Raw genomic sequence first — 21,814 nt, forward strand, 5'->3', positions numbered from 1 at the left:
GATATAGTTGAATAGGATATTTTCTAGTAAAAAATGTACAGAATAGGCAAATGAAACAAATATCACAAATGCTTATAATTTCCTACTCTGTACATAAAAAATGTAAATGGAGGTTACACAATGTGGAAACCAAAGTGTTGAAGGACTTTTTGCTCAGGTTCATTACTCTTCTGCAGGTTACATTTTTGGCCTATTTGAAGAAGCCTAGAATGAATTGCAAGTAGAGATGAGCGAGCATACTCGTTAAGGCGATTTACTCGAGAGAGCATCACCTTTTTCGAGTACCTGCTAGCTCGTCCCTGAAGATTCGGGGGGGTGCGGGGGGTTGCGAAGTGGATCGGGAGGGAGAGAGATCTTTCTCACTCTCCACCCCGTGCTGCCCACCACAGCCCCCCCTTTTTATGGGTTGTCTCTGAAACCACAAAATAATCTATTCAATGTTCACTGAACGACCTCATATGACACCCCTATTTTGCTATAATACAATATATGCATCTGGGGATGCGTGTGCAGCAGCCTGTTCCAGTGCTAAAATAACCAAAGGGAATCAATTTAAGATGAATTAGCATAACAAACAATTTGTGACTGTAAAAGGATCAAGAAAATCATGAGATTTGAAACAAAAAAGTGAGTTTTATCTTATTTGACAGAAAATGCTTAAAACGACTGCTGTCAGCAGTTGTGCATAAATGTATACAGCTGACCATGGTGGAATGGACAGCATGCAGGATTCTGAGGGTCATGGTTTAAATGCCACTTGTATTTGTCATCATGAGATGCTACTGGGACAGCTGCCTAAATGGTGTTGTACCAAGATTAAAGTTTAGCAACTGTTCAAATTTTGATCATTAAGACCCCACTGATTCTGAGAACAGTGATTCTGTTTCCCTGACCCTCTCATTGCAGGCTTGCTGCACCCCATCGCTGTGAGAAGCAGATTGAATGGAGCTATGTCCACACAAGTGCGTTGGCACTCCATTCATTTTCAATTAGACTGTTAGACTGCTGGAGATAGCTGGGCACAAGTGATTAAGCCCCACTGAAATGACTCGAGCGGCAGTTGCACTTGCGCAGCCACAACTCCATTTATTCTGACGTCACTGCGGGTGGAATATATGCAAATAAGGAAGATGGAACAATTCCTCTGCAACACCACCTATTGGATGGCAGCATTCCTTCAAATCAATGTATGACTCTTTAAACAAGTCTTTAAAACAATGATTGGGAATAGGAAACCAAGCCAGACAGCTGTTTCGAGTTGTTTGCCCCTCACCATTGTGCAGTAGGTTTCTGGCTTGGCTAGTGAGAGGACTGTGATATGGGTCAGGAGGTGTATCATCTCTCCATAAGGAGAGCTCTCAGAAGGTGTGTGGAGACACCTAGGAGATATGGACGAAGCATCCGCACAGTGACAAGAAGAGCGGGCACATGCGACCCCTTTATCTCTGTATTAGTATGGGTCTCAGCAGTGAGATTCCCACCAGTCAGATTTCTATCATCTATCCTATGGTTAGGTGCTAACATTTATCTTTGGAAAACCCCTTTAAGGTGACCTGGCCTAGGAAAATTAAAGCTAGAATCTGATTTTACGGACAGCTCCTCGCCTTTGTAGACCCTTTAGTTGACTAATTTATTTTATTTCACCGATTGCATTAATTCATTGGTGGCATTTTTTAAATTGCTACTAATGAATAAATGCATTACTAAGCTAATTGTCTTAAATTGATTCCCTTCAGTTATTTTGCTCTGGAACAAGCATGCTCCACACACATCCCCTCCTGCAATGTTGGAAAGACCTCTTTTGTCCATGGATAGGTATTTCTGTGGCACTCTGTATATCTTTTTACCCCCATTCATAAATATTGCAAGCCAAACATTAACTCCACAAACCAATCAATACGATGAATTAATTCATTAGATGATATCTATTTATCTTGCAGCGGAGCCACGATTATATGCCCCCAGCATTAAAGTACGTTTCCCAGCGGAGACATATACTCTTTCCAGGCAATCGGTTACATTGGAATGTTTTGCCTTTGGAAAGTAAGTACATTCAATTTTTATGTTTGCTAATTTAGGGATCTGTGACTATATGCAGTAGACTGTAAAAGTCTAGTCTGGTATTATTATCACATGTGGGGAATCTGCTATCATAACTACCTAATGTCATGTTACCTGTGCACCGTTCTACATAATACTGTCCCATAAATATTGACTTAGAATTATATACTTGATTAGATAATGATATATTGTGGTAAGGTTGACAACCAAACTTCTACTAGCCTGGACTGGCTGTATATAGTATTCATTAAACTATGTGGAATATCATTTACAGCCCTGTGCCTCGTATTCGATGGAGGAAAGTAGATACATCACAGTCCCCCCAGTGGTTTGCATCAGACCCCGTGCTGCATATTGAAAGTGTCAACTTTGAAGATGATGGAACATATGAGTGTGAAGCTGAAAATTCTAAAGGCAGGGATACCTACCAAGGTCGTGTGATAGTGCAAGGTAAGAAGTCATTGTATGCTGCCCGTTTATTCTTGCAATGTCTAAACCATTCTCAGAATGAGAGTCAAGTTTTTGAGATTTCTAGCCAGACAGCCAAACTTTTACAAGCCCTTTCATGAGCTGCACCAAGTCCTCTGAAGAGAGTCAACCTGACTTAGTTAACCTATTCATCAATATCCACAGTTTTAAGTGAGCCTTAAAAACACATGACTTTAAGAAGATTGATCACATTTGCAAATCTAAGTCTTCTCTGTTTATCCCCCTTCTAAACTCTCCCTCAGAACCTAATTCCCTTGTCCATTAGTAACCCCGCACTCCATACAATCAAAGGCACTTCATAAAGCACTTTATACAGAGACACCGGATGGTGACCGGCTCATGCAGATTTACGTATGCTACTCTATTTAGAAAAAGATGGCTGGACCATTGTACAGAACAAGCAGTTATACCTCTTGTATCACCCCTATTTCCTCATAGTTTGCACACAGTACCCTCACTTCTACTGTAAAGATCCCCTGCATATAGGGTTACAGGAGTTTACACATTAAATACATTTATCCCGGGGAATAAAATCCTAGAATGGTAGAGTTGGGAGGGATCTTCAGGGTCACCAGCCGGCCCGATATTGTGCTGGCCTGGGGCTATGTAAGGTATACATTGGCCATTGAGTCCTGTAGGGGCTGTAAAGAAGGGTACATTACACAGTGACCCCACTGAGGGATTTCTGACAGAGGACATCTCAGGGACCTTCTGCAGTGACGGGAAGAAGGCAGCATTGGAAGTTCATGTGAGTCTTCCACACAGGGAAGTGTCATCTATGGAAGCATGTATGTTACTTTTTATTACATTCACTCTAATTCAGTGCTGAGTGTAATGCCGGTCTTAAATAGGGCATTTTCAGACTCTGTGCCTCGGGCAGCAGCGCCACCTATAAATACAGCTCTGTGTATAGACTTGACCAATCTCTGCCAGGCAGTATTAATACATACAGCTTTTGGCAGCTAGTCTGCTGTCATAGGTCACATTTTCCCAGAATCACCCATTCCCAATAGATCAGGGGTCTGTCAGCCATTCAGGTACTTGCAACTTTCAGGAAGAGCAGAATAGGCCAATTAGATTCCAGCGTTGCCAGTATGGCTGTCCAGTGTGGATTTGTAGCCTTGTATGTGGTTACTTGCATCCTTTTCTCTTTAATTGACAGCACAGCCAGAGTGGCTGCAAATTATCTCCGACACGGAGGCCAAGATTGGTTCAGATCTTCTATGGAACTGTGCAGCATCTGGAAAACCCCGTCCTACCATTCGCTGGTTGAAAAATGGAAAATCGTTAACATCACAGGTGATGAAAATGAGGCCAAAAACATATATGACTTTTTTTGTTGCCCTCAGGCAATCGTCCATGTGGGAATATGTAGTATGTATGTAGTGAGTACATGTAGCAGGCTCACGTTCAGCAAATCAGAGAAGGCAGGCAATCATTTGGCACAAAAGATATATATTTTTTAAACCTTATTTTTGTTTTCCATAAAGATTAGTCAAACCTAGACGAGAGAATGGTTTGTGGAGTATTGGAGGAGGAGCTCAAAAAACGTATTTGTCTTCCATTTGTTTCATTGTATTTTCATTGCATGCAGGACTTTTACTTCCGGTAAAATGCTGGACAGCTGAGCAAAACCTAAACGGACCCAATTATAGCCATAGGGGTCTATTCGGCGCTGTTCAGTTCCAGCACAAGACGGATCCGCTCAGCCAGGAGTTTCCCTCCCTTGCTCCCATAGAAGGAAAACAGAACCCCCGACAGATGTGAAAGCAGTATTAGGGCTCCTTTTAAGGGCATTGCACACGCTTCAGTGCAGCGTATTTGCGCTATGAGCAAGGTGTCTGCGCATTGTACCATACATTTTGCGCACACAGGGCCTATTCATATTTATGTCCACCCCCCTACCCGACCTATTTAAAAGGCTGCTTAGTCTAATGAGGTCAAGATGTGTTCTTTTTCCAGTGGAATTGCGTAGCGTATTGCACATTGCTGCACACATTGAGCATGTCCTATTTTTTTGTGTGCACTAGAAATCCACACGTGAAAACGAAAAATGTGTACAGATCCATTTATATCAATGCATTCTACTCTGCATATTGCGTGTGCAGATATGCCCGTGTGGAGGGGACCCTTACTGGGTGAAAAAGTCCTGCATACATGGAATTTTGTACTTAATCTGTGTCGGAACCTCCGAACAGAGGGTCCATCGCAGATGTGGAAATAACCTTATTCAACTTTGTATATGCATAGCTTATAGGAGAATTGAGCTCTTCAGCAATTAATTAATACCGTTAATGTCACTTATAAGAAATATGTTTCCGTTCTGGAGCAGGCACGAAATGAAGTGAGCAACGGGCAGCTGAAAATCACCAATTTGAATCTAGAAGACTCAGGCATGTACCAGTGTGTAGCAGGAAACAAGCATGGCACCATTTACACAAGTGCAGAGCTCAATGTCCAAGGTAAGAAATCTCAGAAGGACAGAATGCTGTCTGGGTGCTCACCAGCACTGCCATGTTGAAAACCTTTATCCCCTGCATGATTAGTTTCTTTGTATTATTTTTATCTTCCCAAAGACCACATACTGAAAAGGAAAGTATGAGAAACACCTTGATATAAGTCTAGGCTCAATATTAACATTCAGGAAACTGAAAAAAAAAAGTACAGTTATAGCATCGCCATTGTCTAAGTATATATATTTGCTTTGCAAATAAAATTGGATTACTTATCATGCAACATTGATTTTTTGCCACAAGATGGCACTGCAATATGCCACTGTCCATACTCCTGCAGCAGAGTTTATTTGCTGTTCTTTAGAGATGAGCGAGCATACTCGCTAAGGGCAAATACTCAAGCGAGTATTGTCCTTAGCGAGTACCTGCCCACCCATGAGAAAAGATTCGGGTGCCAGTGGGGGTGAGCAGTGTGTTGCGGTAATGAGCGAGGCGAGAGAGATTCCCCTCCCCCCCCCCCGTTCCCCCCTGCCGCTCCCCGCCGGCACCCGAATCTTTTCTCACGAGCAGGCAGGTACTCGCTAAGGACAATACTTGCTCGAGGGGGAGGTGGACGCTTGTATACACAGTGCAGCACAAATGACACGATGAACTCACATTGAGTGGCTGTCATTGGTTCACCAAGCGTTGCAGTAATTGGTTGAGCCGTGCTTGAGAACCAATCAGAGCCAGCGCCTCCTGGAGGCTGGGTTTTTGACAGTGCCTCTCAGGTGATGTATTTTTTTTTATTTTTGTTTTTTTAAATGTAGCTAGGGGTAATTTTAGGGACAAACGGTAGGACTTCCTACTGTAAAAGTTGCATCGCACTGCACGAAAACTGCGTTTTCATGTGATGCTATGTAACACATTGCAAGGCTCCATAGGGAACCATGGGCTACAAAACATCGCAAATCGCGGCTGTATAGAGCGTGCAGCGATTTTTTTTTTCTCGCAATGTAGAAGCCTACAAACATCCTGATGTGAAGGAACCCATAGGATAGCATGGGCTTCACATACATGTGATTTTTATCGCTGTTGCACCGCGAGAAAATCACACTATTTTGCTGCCGATGTGAAACTGGCCTATTTGTCAGTTTATGTTAGTTCACATATTGTAAACTTGGGTCACATTTTCTGCTGATTCTGAAGAAAGAGTGTAAGAACATTGTGTGGATAGGAGCTCAGCAGACACTGAAGGCAGTCAGTAGATACTTCACTGGACAACACGCTTCTAAAGGCGCCTTGTGTGATTGTTGCCAGGGAGACAAACCAAGTAATCTTGTAGATATGATACCTTTTAATAGCTAACAAAAATACATGATGTTACAGAGAGCTTTCGGATATATCTCGCCCCCTTCGTCAGGCTATCACACATTGCTCTACTGTACCAAACCTTTTTTTCGTTTTACCTAAGGGGCGCCTGCACACAGGCGTATTTTTCATCAGCATTTTGTGAGCAGGAATGGGTCAAAATATGGAAGAAATGCAAATCTTTCCATTCTACTTTCTTTCTCTACGTTCCACTTCTGGTTTTGGCTCACAAAATACTGATGAAAAATACACCCGTGTGAAGGAGCCCTAAGTGGGATTCAGGTCCACATACACTGGTGCATGGACATTAGGATTTAAATAAGTAGGACTGACCCAGAAGCCTTTCAGGGGTTACATAGTGGACATTAGTAAAGATTACAGAGAAATGTGAAACTCTTAGGACTCTCTCTACCGTTTTGCAAGCGTGATATGCAGTACTGATCTTGTATTCACTTCCAATTATGCCTCTCACACACCGCACGCAAAATGGGTACACAAAACAGATTACAGCATGCATTATCTTGGCGCATATTATGCGCGCATACATGCCAATATAGTGTATGTGGATTGTTGGCACACAGCAAGTACGAATGTCATTGTGTTCTTGCTGCGTGTACCCCGCGCAGGAGATGCGCTACAAAAAAACGCTTGTGTTAGAGAACCCTTAGGCTAGTTTCACAGAAAGTTGCACAAATCTCGCAATAATGTGAACCCCATTCTTTTGAATGGGGTCATACACCTGAGTGATTTTTTCCAAACAAATCGCGGCTCGTCCTATCGTTCTGCGTGCTCTCGCATTGCATCTCCCATTGTATTCAATGGACTGGCGGCAACATCGGACCAAGTGCAAGGTACACTTGACGCGATTTTGGACTGTGCATGACAGTATATCTCACGTACGCTGTTTTCACAGTCTTCCTGGTTTATGTTATTTTTAATCACCTGCTGTGTGAGAGCAATGGGATCTATCACGCATATATACGCGCAAAATAGAACATGCTGCGTGCTTTTTTGCACTCGCCCTATTTTCATTTTCGCTTTTATCTCCCCACTTTCAGAAAATCCAACACAATTCCGACACACTAATGTGAGTGGAATTGCGTAAGGCAATGTAAATAATTGCCTGAGAATTACCGCTTATCACTCTGATGTACAGCACCCGTTCATGTGAGCCCTGCCTAAATTACACACGTATGAGAGAACCCTTACAGTAAATGAATTGTAGTAAAGATTAACAAGATAAAAATATTGAAAATCAGTTTTTTTTACTGTTTACTATAATTACTTAAGGCGCAATGTCCATGGGCGGATTTGAATTGCGGAATCCGTAGTTCAAGCTGCCCATAGGGAACCATGGACGTCCGCACTTGAAATTTGACATGTGGATTTGTTTTCCGGTTTCTGCATGGAAAAAATAAATTACAGCAAGCTCAATTTTTAGTGTGGTTAAAGTCAATGGTAGTCAATGAAAGCCGTCCGATCCGCGGGCCGTCTGCAATGTTAATTACATGGGAAAGCAGAAGTTTAAAAAAAAACAAACAACTGTACTGTGCATGTCCACCGGCGCTTCCGCACACATCTGCAGTACAGACCTGAACAGGTCCGCAGGGTGGCTGGCCGCGGGCAGGGTCAGATTCCGCTGCGGGCTCCTGCATGCGGAATCCAACATGCCCATAGACAAGAGGCCTTATGGCTGGGTTACACGGGGCGTAAAGCCTGCGGAAATCTTGCAGAATGTCCGTAGTTGGACTGTACGGAAATTCCACAAGATTTCTGCAGCGGAAAGGCAGCTTCAAAAGCGAGTTTGAAGAGACTTGTCCGCGTGTATTCCACAGCGAGAATCTCTCCCCATAGAGAAAAGAGAGCCCGCAGCAGAAATAGCAATACAATTGGCATGCCGATTTTACTTCCGCGCTGCTTATCAGTTTCACTGACTTGTCAGGATTTTCAAATATCTCGTCCACTTTGCTGCTTAGTCTCGGGTTTAAGATTGCAGGCAGAATTTCCGTACAGAAAGAATGCAAAGAAATTCCGCGGCAATTCCACCCCATGTGAATCCACTTTCACATTTGTTTGTAATCTTTATTACTGATTGTATAAACATGTTCACCACATAACCCCTGAATGGCTTCCGGGTCAGTGAGACTTATTTAAGGTGTGATATCCATTTGCGAGTGTATACGGGCCTTAAAAAGAAATGCATCCCCAATTAAACTATACACAACCAGTCCAGGGACGCACGGTGTCACCTTCCTTTCCTTTAAACATTCCTGATGGATTCATACACAGATGCTCTCATTTTCTTTATTCTTGCTTTTGCTGATTGTAAGGCCTCTCTCACCGGGGTGTAATTAGCTTATGTGCTGCCAATTCATATAACTTTGGTGTGTGAGCGTGCATATTACGGGACAAGGTAGGACATGCCGTGATTTTTTTCTCATGCGTATTTCTCATGCAGTTTGAGAGGCACAATTAAAGTCTATGGGAGATTGGTATTGAATATTATGCATGCAAAAACGGCACATGTAATGCGTAGTGAGCATACACTCGTGTGAGAGAGGCCTAAGGGCTCCCACACACTTGAGTTTTTTATTAACGCAATTGTCAATGGGACTTTCTAATGTTAAAAACGCAAACGCAAGTGTGTGGGAGCCCCAACACAGAATATTTGTTGTTACATAAAAATTGTTATTAGGCTGCTTTCACACTAGCGTTAGGGTCACTTCGGGGTTTTCGTCTCTGTGCTCCATTTTTGGAGGAGAGAAACTGAAATAAAATGTTTTTTTCTACATTGATTTCAATGGGGTTTCAAAAAAATGGAAAACAGATGGAAAGGTTTCCGTTTGCTTCCATTCTGTCAGGTTTCCTTTTTTTAGACAGAAAAATAACACTGAAGACTGCACTATTTTCCCATAAAGAATGGAAGCCTAAAAGAACAGAAGCAGACTGAAGCCTATCTGTTTGCTTTTGTTTTTTATTTTTTGGGGGTGGGTGGTGGGAATTTTAAGCCCCATTATAATCAATAGTAAAAAAAAAAAAGTCCGATTTTTTTCCGTTTTATTTCAGTTACTCTCCTCCAAAAATGGAGCAGAGAGACAGAAATCCTGAACTGACCCTAACGCAGGTGTGAGGGCAGCCTCAGCTGGTTGATTTCCTAACATCACAAATACTGTCAGTTACAACACTGTATCTCCTTTCTTATCTTTGCCATGAAGCTATGGCTCCTGACTTCCGTATGTCACCAGTGAAACCACTGATACCTGCAGCTCGTGGTGGAGAAATCGCAATACATTGTAACCCGCGGGCTGCCCCTACCCCAGCCATCGTATGGAGTAAAGGGACTGAACTTCTACGCAACAGTAGCAGGTATAATGCATGTGATAAAAGTAAAGATTCTTGATGTCAAACATATTTGGGAAGATTTACTATGGAGCGGTGTCCATATCCACAAATACAGCTCTAACAATGACTCTAATATCTCCTGATTGTTCACAGGATCACCATCACTGCTAATGGAACGCTAATCCTGAAGAATATATCCCGTGTCGATGAAGGGAACTACACTTGTTTTGCAGAGAATCTCATGGGAAAGTCAAACAGTACTGGCATCCTTAGTGTGAGGGGTGAGATGGCGATATATATAATAGTACAAGCCTACAATACAGTGCATGTTAAAGGGAACCTCACAGCAGGCTCAAATATATTAAAGCAATGGAATAGCAAAATAACGCTGTTTCCAAAACGCATTTTACAACAACTGATAAAGATATTACACCTGAAGAAATCATAAAACTACTAACGACCACTTATCAATTAGTATGTATGAATGTATGTGTGTGCTTCTCATGCTCCGCCCCTGGTAACATCATCGCAGTTCCTACAACATATAAAAAACACAAAGCCTGACTGACAGAAAAACAACAAAATTATGGCTCTTGGAAGGAGAGGACAAAAATAACAAAATAAGAATACAACTAAGCTGTTATTAGCTCAGACACAACTCAGTGGTCCTGACAGAAGACACTGACCTACCACCACCACAGAGATCTGGTGGGCTGAAGGAACTGTGGTGATGTCACTGCTGTGGGAGGAGCCATTGTGCAGTTTGGTAGAAAGTACTGTATACTGGATAAGCCGACAGCAGCTGCCAGGACCTCTGATGATGCTATCGTCATGTGATCACCTGTGTGGGTGGAGTCAGGGATCACATGACCAGGGGGCTGATCACTGTATCCAGGGGTCTGCTGAGCTGGTGATGTCTGGAAATCAGCATGGATATACCACAGCTGTGTGATGTGTGTGAATCATGATGCATGTAGTAGAGTTGTGTGTGTAATGTGCAGTGTGTGATGTGTGTGAATCAGGATGGATGTAGTACAGCTGTGTGTGCAATATGTGGGGTCAGCATGCGTATAGTAGAGCTGTGTGTGTAATGTGCTGTATGTATAATGTGTGGGAATTAAGATGCATGTAGCAAAGCTGTGTGTGATGTGTGGGAATCAGCATGGATGTAGTCAAGCTGTGTGTGTCGTGTGTGTGATGTGTGGGAATCAGCGTGGATGTAGTACAGCTGTGTGGGTCGTGTGTGTGATGTGTGGGAATCAGCATGGATGTAGTACAGCTGTGTGTCTAATGTCTGCGCATCGACATACAATGTAGTACAGCTGTGTGTGTAATGTGTGGGGATCAGGATGGATGTAGTAGAGCTGTGTGTGTTATGTGTGGGCATCATAATAGATGTACCATGTAGCACAGCTGTGTGGTGCATTGCGCCACCAGAAACACTGGTACTATAATTTCCTAATAATTACTAGTCTTTTATAATATGCCCGTGCCGCATGCAAATGAAGGAGAGGGATCTGGTGTGCTGTGATGACGTCTTTAATATCATCCACAATGTGCTCCAAATCTTGCATATGCGCTAAGGGTTCAGAGGCTGCTGCATGCAAAGATTATCTGTCCCTATCTATCTTTGGCAGATTTGGCGCATTCATATGCACATGCGTCGATCTGACATCATCCACATCAATCCAGCAGGGGAAAAAAAAGTCGGGTCAGCAGAGTTGGTCTGTCCCACCCATCTGCGTACAGCACGGGCACATTTTAAATGATGATTTCTATGGGTATGATATATTCAGCAGCCTATCAAAATCGGATTTGCAAACAGTATTACTTCACTATTTTGTTGCTGTTGGCGGTGTAATATGTTGGAACCTGAGGACAGGTTCCCTTTTAGCAAGAAAAGTGAGAACAGTTTTTATGTATAATGGAGTATATACACGGTAGTAGAGTTCAGTTCATCTAGTGCACCTATTATTCTCCAGCGTTTCTCCAGAGGAATGTAAACTACATCCCATTAGGCTTCCTTCATCTGGTACATCAAGTGTCGGATCCACATCGGATTTTTCCAATGTGGATCTGACACTTTTATCTGCAGCAGAACTCTGAGGCTTGGGCCTCATGTCCACAGGCGCGTCGGGTTCAGCATGTGGGAGCTCGCAGCGGAATCTGACCTTGCCCATGGCCAAGGGCACTGCGGGTCTTCTGCCTACCCGAACTGGTCTTCTATCTTCTTCACTGCGGATGTGTGCGGAAGCACCGACCGCCGCACGTGCGCAATAGAGTTTGTTTTTAAATAGAAGCCTTCCATGCGGGATCCACACTGAAATGGAGCATGCTGAAATTTTTTTCCCGGACCAAGAGGTCTGCAGATCCAATCCTCATGCTTTATTTCATTTGCGGACAAACATCTTTCTCTATGGGCAGCTTGATTTCCAGGTCACACAAATCAAACCTGTTCGTGGATATTGGGCCCTAGGGCTTATTCACACAAATGCATTTGCAATGTGTATTACACGTGCAACATTTGCATGCCTAATAAGCAGTGAATAGAACCCATTGGGTTTGGTGCCGTGTGTTTTTTGTGTGCACATTGTTGTTTTGCAAAAAAACACCCGCAGCATGTCCTATTTCCCTGCGTATTGCATATGAAAAGGGCACATATTTGACTAAACTTAATTGCCCATTGAAATCAATGGAAGCACACATCAATGTGTTTTTTGCACGCGCAAATATGCAGAGCATGTGCACACAAAAAATACAGCAAAATATGCACACATGCATGCACAAACGCAACACCCATGCACAAGTAAATACACTTTCGCCCATGTGAAGCCGGCCTTAGGGTGGCTTCATACAGGCATAGGCACAAATGTGCACACTTCAGCACAATGCATTTGTGCTATGAATGAGGTACATATGCGCGTATTTGCGCATTTTAATGTACTTTTTATACATGCAGGGCCTATTCTTTTGTGCACAGCAGACGAACACGCCCCAATTTAAATGACTATTTAATAGAGATGAGTGAGTATTCTCGCTAAGGCACATTACTCGAGCGAGTAGTGCCTTAGCCGAGTATCTCCCCACTCGTCTCTAAAGATTCGGGGGCTGGTGCCGGTGACAGGTGAGTTGCCGCGGGGAGCGGGAGAGAGAGATCTCCCCTCCGTTTCTCCCCGCTCTCCCCCGCCGCTCCCCGCCCCCGCTGGCCCCCGAATCTTTAGAGTCGAGCGGGGAGATACTCGGCTATGGCACTACTCGCTCGAGTAATGTGCCTTAGCGAGTATACTCGCTCATCTCTACTATTTAACCAAATGAGTTCTAGATGTTTCTGAGTTTCTTCAGGAAATTGCGCAGCTTTTTGCACATCTGTGTGCGCATTTGTGCATGTCCCATAGGCTCCTATAAGGACCATTGGTGCACAAAATTGCACAAAAATGGAGCAAGTCAAAAAAGGAAATGCAAACTAACCCATTTAAATGAGTTCTATTCTTTGAGTATTGCTTGTACAAATTTTGCGCACAAATACGCCTGTTTGAAGTGGACATTAATCTTGGAGTTCTTCTATGAATTTTCACACAGATCCACACACGGGTTTGATCCCATTCACTCGGGCAAATTGGCGTGTGGCTGCCCAATGCAAAAACCTTGTCATGATGATTTCCATAGCATTCAGTAGGATGCTAAATGACATGGATTTTGCTGGGAATTTTTGGTGCACAATCTGCACCAGAATGTCTAGCGAAATTACACTGTGTGAAAGGGGCCTTAAGTAAAACCAATTTTCGTAATTTTAGCTGAAAATCTTTTTATCAATACATACAAATGCTGTCACATACAAGCAGAGTCTAATGGCAGCAAGAAGAAATAGCAGATCTGACATTTGCCAAATGTTTCTAGTTTGTAAAATATCTAAACTCATCAACAAGCGAGTTGCACTCAATGCGGCTCCGAAGTACCAACTTTTTTTTTTCGACACATCCATGTATGACAGAAAAAGTGCCGCAGGGGCCTAATGCCCTATTTTTAATGTATTTATACCAGAAAACATCAATTTATCTTCCCACTGCGTCTGTTCTTGTAGAGTTGGCATCGGCATGACAATGACTGAGGTGTTTTCTGTTTCATTAGAACATACTACGCTATTGTTAAAGATGACTGACAAGTCCCACAACTTTTATCTTACAGCAGCGACAAGAATTACTTTAGCCCCTTCAGGATGCGACATCAACGAAGGGGACAGTGTGACACTGCAGTGCCATGCTTCCCATGATCCTACCATGGATCTCACATTTACATGGGAGCTGGATGGAATGCCCATAAACTTTGAGAAGGAGGAAGAACATTATCAAAAAGTTTCCAGGGTGAGGGCAACCTAACACTTGTTTCCATATAATGCATTCAATTCTAGTTTAAGTACAAACATATTTAGTATATTTTTGGATATTTTGGCTGCGTCCATAAAAGTCCACTCTATCAAAGTAACGTATTATATTATCCCACACGGTGAACATTGTCAGAAAAAAAAAACACAACATCAGATTTTTTGGTCAACCTGTCTCCAAGCAAATTAATGAAAGCTATCAGAAAGTTATATGTACTCAAAAATGGTACCAACTGAAACTACAGGAAGTCCCACAATTAATGAGCCCTCGCACAACTGGGTTGACGGGAAAATAAAAGAGTTACGGTGGCAGAAAGTAATTTTAGGTTTTTCCAAAGATATTTTGTTTTTTGAAAGTAGTACAGCAAACAAAAAGAAATATATATATATATATATATATATATATATATATATATATGTGTGTGTGTTATCGTCGTAGTCATACTAACCCATAGAATAAGGTTCTCATTTTTGCTGCATATCACGCATCTCCTAGTGTATTGGGAACACATTTTGCGCACCCCCTATTGACTTATATGGGGACCTCTGGTGCGCAAATACAATGAAAAATACATGTTCAAATTTTTTCCCGAAAGTATGGAAATGTGAATTAATTAGTTGAAATAAATGGGTATAATGTGCAATTACACGTTCAAATACGTCCGTGTAAAGCCAGATTAACACTATATATCTTGTGTCTGGATAGCTTTCTTGGTATTATGGTGTTCATTACTTTTCTGGCTGACTGTACCATTTTTGCTGTACAATCTGGTAATACGTTGATTGCAACACTGTATAAGAATGCACTTTTTGCAGGATGAATCTGTTGGGGATCTTCACATTATTAATACTAAATTGAGGCATGCTGGGAAATACACATGTACGGCTCAGACGGTGGTGGACCGCGCCTTTGCTTCAGCATCTCTCCTTGTGCGAGGTAACCTCCATGTCTGCATCTCTGAGGTGTCAGCAATATTTAAGAAGTTCCCAGTTCATAATTAAGAAGTTCCCAGTTCATAATCAGTGCTTGTATATTGATATTTGTGTATCTTTGTAATACAATATAAGATATTAAACTGTCATTAAAAAACAGTCCTGGGAAGGGATTGCTAAATCTGGCTAGATTAAAGCAGTCAATGCAGCAGTCAAAACATAAGTAAATCTAATTATAGTGATGGTAAATGACTTGGCAGGTTCCTCGTAGTTCAGAAGAAACTTGATATGGTCCCCTACACTCTCTTTGCCTCCCAAAGCTTTCAAGATATTACAGCTCCAGCAAATAAAGATTAGTCATTGTACCGTGTATGCTGAACAGTTCTATCATTTTACAATAAACTCTATTAATTCTTCATGATTTTCAAGATCTCTTCCTGCAATCATTTAGTGGAAACCTTCATTTTTTAAAATTCCAGTGAATACATAGCTGGCCTGTTCATGTGGTGATTACACAGGTGGTATACATCTTGTTACTATATAGTCATAGCTCTGTGTTGTACTTGTGACCATTACATGACCAGGAGTGATTTGTATCCACAAGAAGCAAAAAATGAAGTTTTTTTTACTGAACCACTGCAAGCAGAGAACTTGAAAATAACAAGGAGTTGATACAGATAGAATACTAGAAAATTGTAGGACTTTTCATCATAGAGTACAATGAATTACATTTCATTGTTAAAATATGGATTCTGGCTTGGCCTTTAAATCCCAGTCATTGTTACAAGGCTTGTATAAAGAGTCTAACACTGACTTGCAGATGGCACTGCAGAGGTATTGTTTCATCTCCCTTAAGTGCATTGTGGAAATCAAAATACCCTTTTTTAATATGTAGCATGATGTGCACTTGACAGACGCTTCCTACTTAGTCTCTTTACATGTGTCCTTATACCACAACACATGTTTTAGGGATTTGTGAGGCACTACTTCCTGATGAAGTGACAGTAATTAATTTGTCTGTAAATATAAAAGGGGTTGCCCGAGTTATAAGAAGTCTAGACAACCCCTTTCCCATGCCTTAAAATAAAAAAATGGTGATATACTCGTACTCGCCTCTCTCCACTTCCACAATGGCACTCGGTCATCGGCTCCATTCTTTGTGGACAGCGGCAGTCCTCGCCGATTTATGAGACATCACAGGAGCTCCAGCCAATAACAGAATTTAGTGTTCAATTGCTGAGCTCTTATTTTCTGCTGCCCCTGTGATGTCTCATAAATCGGACAGGACTATAGCTGTTAACAAACAGAAGGGGAGGTGAGTATATCGCCATTTGATATATTTTAAGGCATAGGAAAGGAGTTGGCCAGAATTCTTACAACTCGGGCAACCCCTTTAAGCAAGTCCTTTTAACATGACGTGTTAGGGGTACATGAGTACTAGAGCTGATCCATGTACACATCTGCACCGGAAACTCAGTTCGGACACTCCAGTACAGACCTAGCACAAAATGCTGAATAAAATAGTGCAGCATGTATTCTACGCTATGTAATCAAATAAAAATTTCAGATGCCATGCTGGAACCAAGATAGACTCTAATATAGTCAATGTATCTGGCAGCATTTTGGTCCAGCATGTCCCATAGAGCTGATTGGAACAGCAGTGAGACCTCAATTCTTAGGATCAGTGGGGGTCCCTGTGGTCACAATCAGACTTATCACCTATCCTGTCGACAGATGATAAAAATCAATTGTGGAATAATCCCTTTTACACAATTACAATTTTACACAAATATTGGTTCTTTAAGGTGGAATATGGATCCAATGACTAAATACAAGAATAATACAAATATACTTATTTGATATATGCTTGCTTCATAAAGGCCCCCCTGGACCACCAGGAGGTGTGGTTGCAAGAAATGCAAAGGAAACAAACATTCAACTGAGTTGGAGTCGAGGGTTTGATAACCATAACCCAATCAGTCGTTATACAGTAGAGGTGAAGGAGCCTGAAAAAGAGGAGTGGAAGAAGGCACGAACAGGTGAGCGTTCCTTGATGTCATTAAAGAATGTTTTACATAAGTAAGGCTGGAGTTACATAACACGTTCTGCTGCATGTACCCTGGTGGTAGTGCGGCACCAGCGGCTGGAGATGTACGATTAATAACAAAAAATTGCAGTTGTTTTAGGTTATTTCTGCTGTGACCTTTAGTGTAAGATACAGGTTGTTCCACTGATATGTAGCAGTTTAGCTTGTAGATGACATATTGGCACTGTTGCCTACATTTCACTGCTTGTGGGAATTAACGCTTGATTAAAATAAATAACTAGATGGTCAATCATTAGCTCAGCATCAGGCAGGAATGTTTTCCAAGACACTGTAAGAATAATGGGAGGACTAGTGTGAGGAAGTTTCCAACATTTGGTGGGACGAGGTAAGGTTTCAGAATTCTGAGCACTACCTACATTATTGTGTATCCAAATAATTTATGGTATCCAACAATGTGCATCTTCATTTATATCTACTGGCTCTTGGCATCAATTGCTAGAAGACATCTCACTTCCTTTCTCAGTTGTGGTCTCCCTCTTCTGATGACCTTGTTCCCTCCCTTTATCCTTCCTCTTCCTTTCCGTTATTAATCTTCCTGATATTTTTCTCTGAACCTGGATATTGTCATTTACAGGACCCATGATGACACGTTTTTTCTTTCTGCCTTTGTCTATGGTCTTTACTCAGCATGATGTTGGTTGATTAAGTTTCCGTTTTCCTTCTTTTGGTTGTTCACATATGAGCATTTTAGAAAAAAAATGTCAAAAATCAGTAGACTATTTAGCTTACATGCTGGAATAAGGACTATTTTGTGTTGTGAATGTTCTGTTAAGGACTTGTTCAGACAAGAGTAGTTTTCACGCTGCTAGCAGCGCAAAAGAATCACCGCTATACAGCTGTAAAGATTGTGTGAACGGGCTGCTTCCAGCTACTTGAAGTAGTCCATTCACACGATCTGAGGTCCGTGCTGCGTTCAGTCAGGCTCCCATAGGAACCTATGGAAAACATGCAGCAAAGATAAGGCAAGTCCTATCTTTGCAAGCACCACATAGCTAGGTGCGGGCATAGCACTCGCATGTCCTACCTTTGTTAGGTGCGCAGTGCGAAAAGTAAGCTAGTCTGAATGAGCCCTTAGATAGAGAATGCTCTTGATCACTGTAGTGTTCCTTTGAACTAGTCTTTTCTTCAAATCTGCGGATTCCAGCTCACTAGCCATTCTATTATGCTGGTCTTTCAAGAGGAGCAAAGCATGAACGTCACTCTGCAACCCTGTTGCTTACTATGAATGGAGCTCGGGTTTGTTGAATTTTCAAACTACTAAATGTCCTTGAAGGAAACTGTCTAGACATGAAGAAAGGCCACCTACACAGTATCATCCTACCTTCTTTCCCAGTTCTAGAACTTTTCTTTGGTTTACATATGATGTCTCTTTTTGTGTACAGATCCTGCTAGTGTGGAGGGAAATGCAGAATCAGCTTTGGTGCTGGGCCTCACGCCTTGGACTGAGTATCTATTCCGAGTTGTGGCTAGCAATATTTTAGGAGATGGAGAACCCAGTGTTCCATCAGCCCTAATAAGAACAAAAGAGGCTGGTGAGTAAATGACTAGAGTTGAGCGAACATACTCTGCCGAGCTTGATGCTCGTTCGAGTATTTGCATACTCAATGGTGCTCGCTACTCGAGCGAGCATCACACCGTGTTCGAGAGAGAGAGTCAATGGGGTTCGTTACTCGAATAGAGCTCTCGAATTTTCCAAAAATCTCGACTCGAATAACGAGGACCAGAGCATTTTGGTGCTTGCTCATCTCTATAAATGACTAATTTTATTGTATTTATTGTGTGCGCAAAAAAATACGCACCTATGCTCCCAGTCACTGAAATGGCCAAATTCTTTAATGAGTGCCACATGTGTTCTTTTCCTGCATAAAAATGCAGGAAAATAGCGCATGCTGCATTTTTTTGCGCAATGCAATTGCACATGCAATATACACTCTTGTCAACGAACCCATTGAAATCAGTGAGTTCTGTTTTCTGCATATTGCGTGTGCAAAAATGTAATGTGCAAATACGCTGTGTGAATCCTGCCTTAGCCAGCAAATGTGATGGAGGAACATGTCAGAAACACAGTACATTCTACACGCCCTTTGTTTTAAAGAAACATTACAAAAATTTGCATTTTATCCAAGAAAGCAATCCTAGTATATACAGTACATGATCTCTGTCACCAAGAATTGTAGTACGCAACCTATTTCTCATATTCCCCTGCAGCACCAATTGTGGCCCCATCAGGGCTTAACGGAGGAGGAGGGGCACCAAATGAGCTCACAATTAACTGGAAGGTGAGTGACTGTTTTATGAAACACATCACATATTCGCTCTACAACTGTTTTTGTATTAGCAAATTTAAAAACATATTGGGAAAATATATTAAACCAAATTCGTTCTGGGTTCAAGTCCGAGCAAGGGCAACATCTGTATGGAGTTTGTATGGTCTCTCTATGGGGCTGATGGAAACAGTAAAGTACAGCACTTGCAAGCAAATCTAGCTATGTAATATAGCATCTGATAGAGGAAGGCACATTTTTAAATACACATATAGAAGTACGGTAGGACTCTATGGACTTACATAGGTGCACTGCATAACTCGGGCCTGAATGAAGCCGTATAGCCACCCTTAATAATATATGCTAGTAAGTTCATGACTACAAGATGAGATACAACAATACCTGATCCTGTTGGGTATATGTAAACCCACTGAGCACCAGAAGAATAATGATAGACCAATAGAAACATTGTTCCCAAGAGGAGACTTTTACTGTAAAACGTATGTATGTTTATTGTAATGGTCTTTCCATTTTTTCAATGTTGGAATTGTGTTGTTATAAGTAAAAAAAAACATATGAATTGCCAAAGTTTTCTTGTTCTTGGTATAACAGCCATTGGAGAGGCAGTACCAGCATGGAGATGGATTTGGATACATCATTGCTTTCAAGAGAACGACTGAGGAGTCCTGGCAGACAGTTAAAGTTCTTGGGGCACAATCTCAACACTTTGTCTATAGAAATGAGAGCATAGCAGCATACACCCCCTTCAATGTCATGATCAAAGCATTTAATCAGAAAGGAGAAGGACCTTACAGCCTAGAGGGCATTGTATATTCTGCAGAGGAAGGTAATGATATTACTTAGTTTTGGAACATTCTTTAGTTCCATGAGTAGCTTGCTCTAACTGTACATGCTGCAAAAGCAAATAAATTCTTGGGATGCATTAACCCGTTTAGGACCAGGCACTGTAAATTTACGGCGCCTGGTCCTGGGCTTAACCCCTTAGTGACGAAGCCTGTTTGCGCCTTAGTGACGGAGCCAAATTTTGGAAATCTGACATGCGTCGTTCAACGTAGCATAACTCCGTAAAGGCTTTACATATCCAAGTGATTCTGACATTGTTTTTTCGCCACATGTTGTACTTCATTTTGGTTGTAGAAAGAGACCGATATAATTTGTGTATATTTATTAAAAGCGCCAAAATTGGGAAAATGTTGAAAAAAATTGTCATTTTTTTCACATTTTCAACTGTAATATCTCAAATATGTCCAAACATACTGTACACATTTTTGATAACATATATATTTCCATCTGTTTACTTTATTCTGAATGCACATTTGAAAAACTTTTGTGTTTTTTTAACCATTTAGATGATGTACAAATTTAACATTACTTTTCAGCATTTTGAGGAACACTTTGTTTTCCTGCACCAAACCAAGTTTGCAAAGGCTCATGAGTGTCAGAATAATAGATACCCCCCCAAATGACCCCATTTTAAAAACTACACCCCTTAATGTATCCACTGAGGGGTGTCATGAGTATTTTGACCCCACCGTTTGTTTTTCAGGAATTAATTAAATTTAGAGGAGAAAAAATAAAATTTCATATTTTTGCAAATATGTCATTTTAAAGACATTTTTTTTTCCTATAGTGCCCATGAAAATGAGGATTTACACCCCAAAATGGATACCCCTGTTTCTCCCGTGTTCAGAGACATACCCATTGTGGCCCTAATCTTTTGTCTGGATGCACAACGGGGCCCAAAATGTAAGGATTAGTCGGTCGCTTTCAGAACTGAAATTTAGCATGAAGGTGATTTAGGCCCCATTGCCCACTTGTAGAGCCCTTGAGCGGCCAAAACAACAGAGAACCCCAACAAATAATCCCATTTTGAAAACTAGACCCCTTAACGAATTTACCTACGGGTGTACTGTGTATTTTTACCCTACAATTTTTGAATAAATCTAAGCAAAGCAGTAGGAAAAAATTACAATTTTCATTTTTTTGGCAGTTGTATCAATTTAAAAACATTTTTTTTTTGTACAGCACACATAGGAATGAAGACTTTCACCCCAAAATGGATACCCCCGTTTGTCCCGAGTTCAGAAACATACCCATTGTGGCCCTAATCTACTTAAAGGACACATGGCTAGGCCTATAATGCAAGGAGCACCCGTTGGATTTCAGGGTACAACGGAATAAATTCCAGGCCCCATTGCCCACTAATAGAGCCCTTGGGCGGCCAAAACGATAAGGAACCCCCTCAAATGACTCCATTTTAAAAACTAGACCCCTTAATGAATTCATCTAGGGGTGTACTGCGTATTTTGACCCCACAGTATTTGAATGAATCTAAGCAAAGCAGAAGGAAAAAATAACAATTTTCATTTTTTTAGCAATTTTGTCAATTTAAAAACTGTTTTTTTTTGAACAG

The 21,814-nt window shown here is 41.5% G+C and overlaps 1 protein-coding gene across 1 annotated transcript in view; it reads left to right on the forward strand.

The window, feature by feature from the left end:
- Positions 1-21,814, forward strand: part of CNTN2 (contactin 2) — a 68,945-nt gene that overhangs the window by 39,596 nt on the left and 7,535 nt on the right. The window contains exons 7-18 of the mRNA XM_066600157.1: positions 1,941-2,043; positions 2,336-2,511; positions 3,713-3,849; positions 4,883-5,012; positions 9,569-9,719; positions 9,849-9,976; positions 13,881-14,056; positions 14,893-15,013; positions 16,890-17,048; positions 18,499-18,648; positions 19,325-19,395; positions 19,993-20,227. Coding sequence (XP_066456254.1) covers positions 1,941-2,043; positions 2,336-2,511; positions 3,713-3,849; positions 4,883-5,012; positions 9,569-9,719; positions 9,849-9,976; positions 13,881-14,056; positions 14,893-15,013; positions 16,890-17,048; positions 18,499-18,648; positions 19,325-19,395; positions 19,993-20,227 — 1,737 coding nt within the window. The remainder of the gene's footprint in view (positions 1-1,940; positions 2,044-2,335; positions 2,512-3,712; positions 3,850-4,882; positions 5,013-9,568; positions 9,720-9,848; positions 9,977-13,880; positions 14,057-14,892; positions 15,014-16,889; positions 17,049-18,498; positions 18,649-19,324; positions 19,396-19,992; positions 20,228-21,814) is intronic.

This window comes from Eleutherodactylus coqui, chromosome 4 (assembly GCF_035609145.1).
Source record: "Eleutherodactylus coqui strain aEleCoq1 chromosome 4, aEleCoq1.hap1, whole genome shotgun sequence".
Taxonomy (NCBI): Eukaryota; Metazoa; Chordata; class Amphibia; order Anura; family Eleutherodactylidae; genus Eleutherodactylus; species Eleutherodactylus coqui.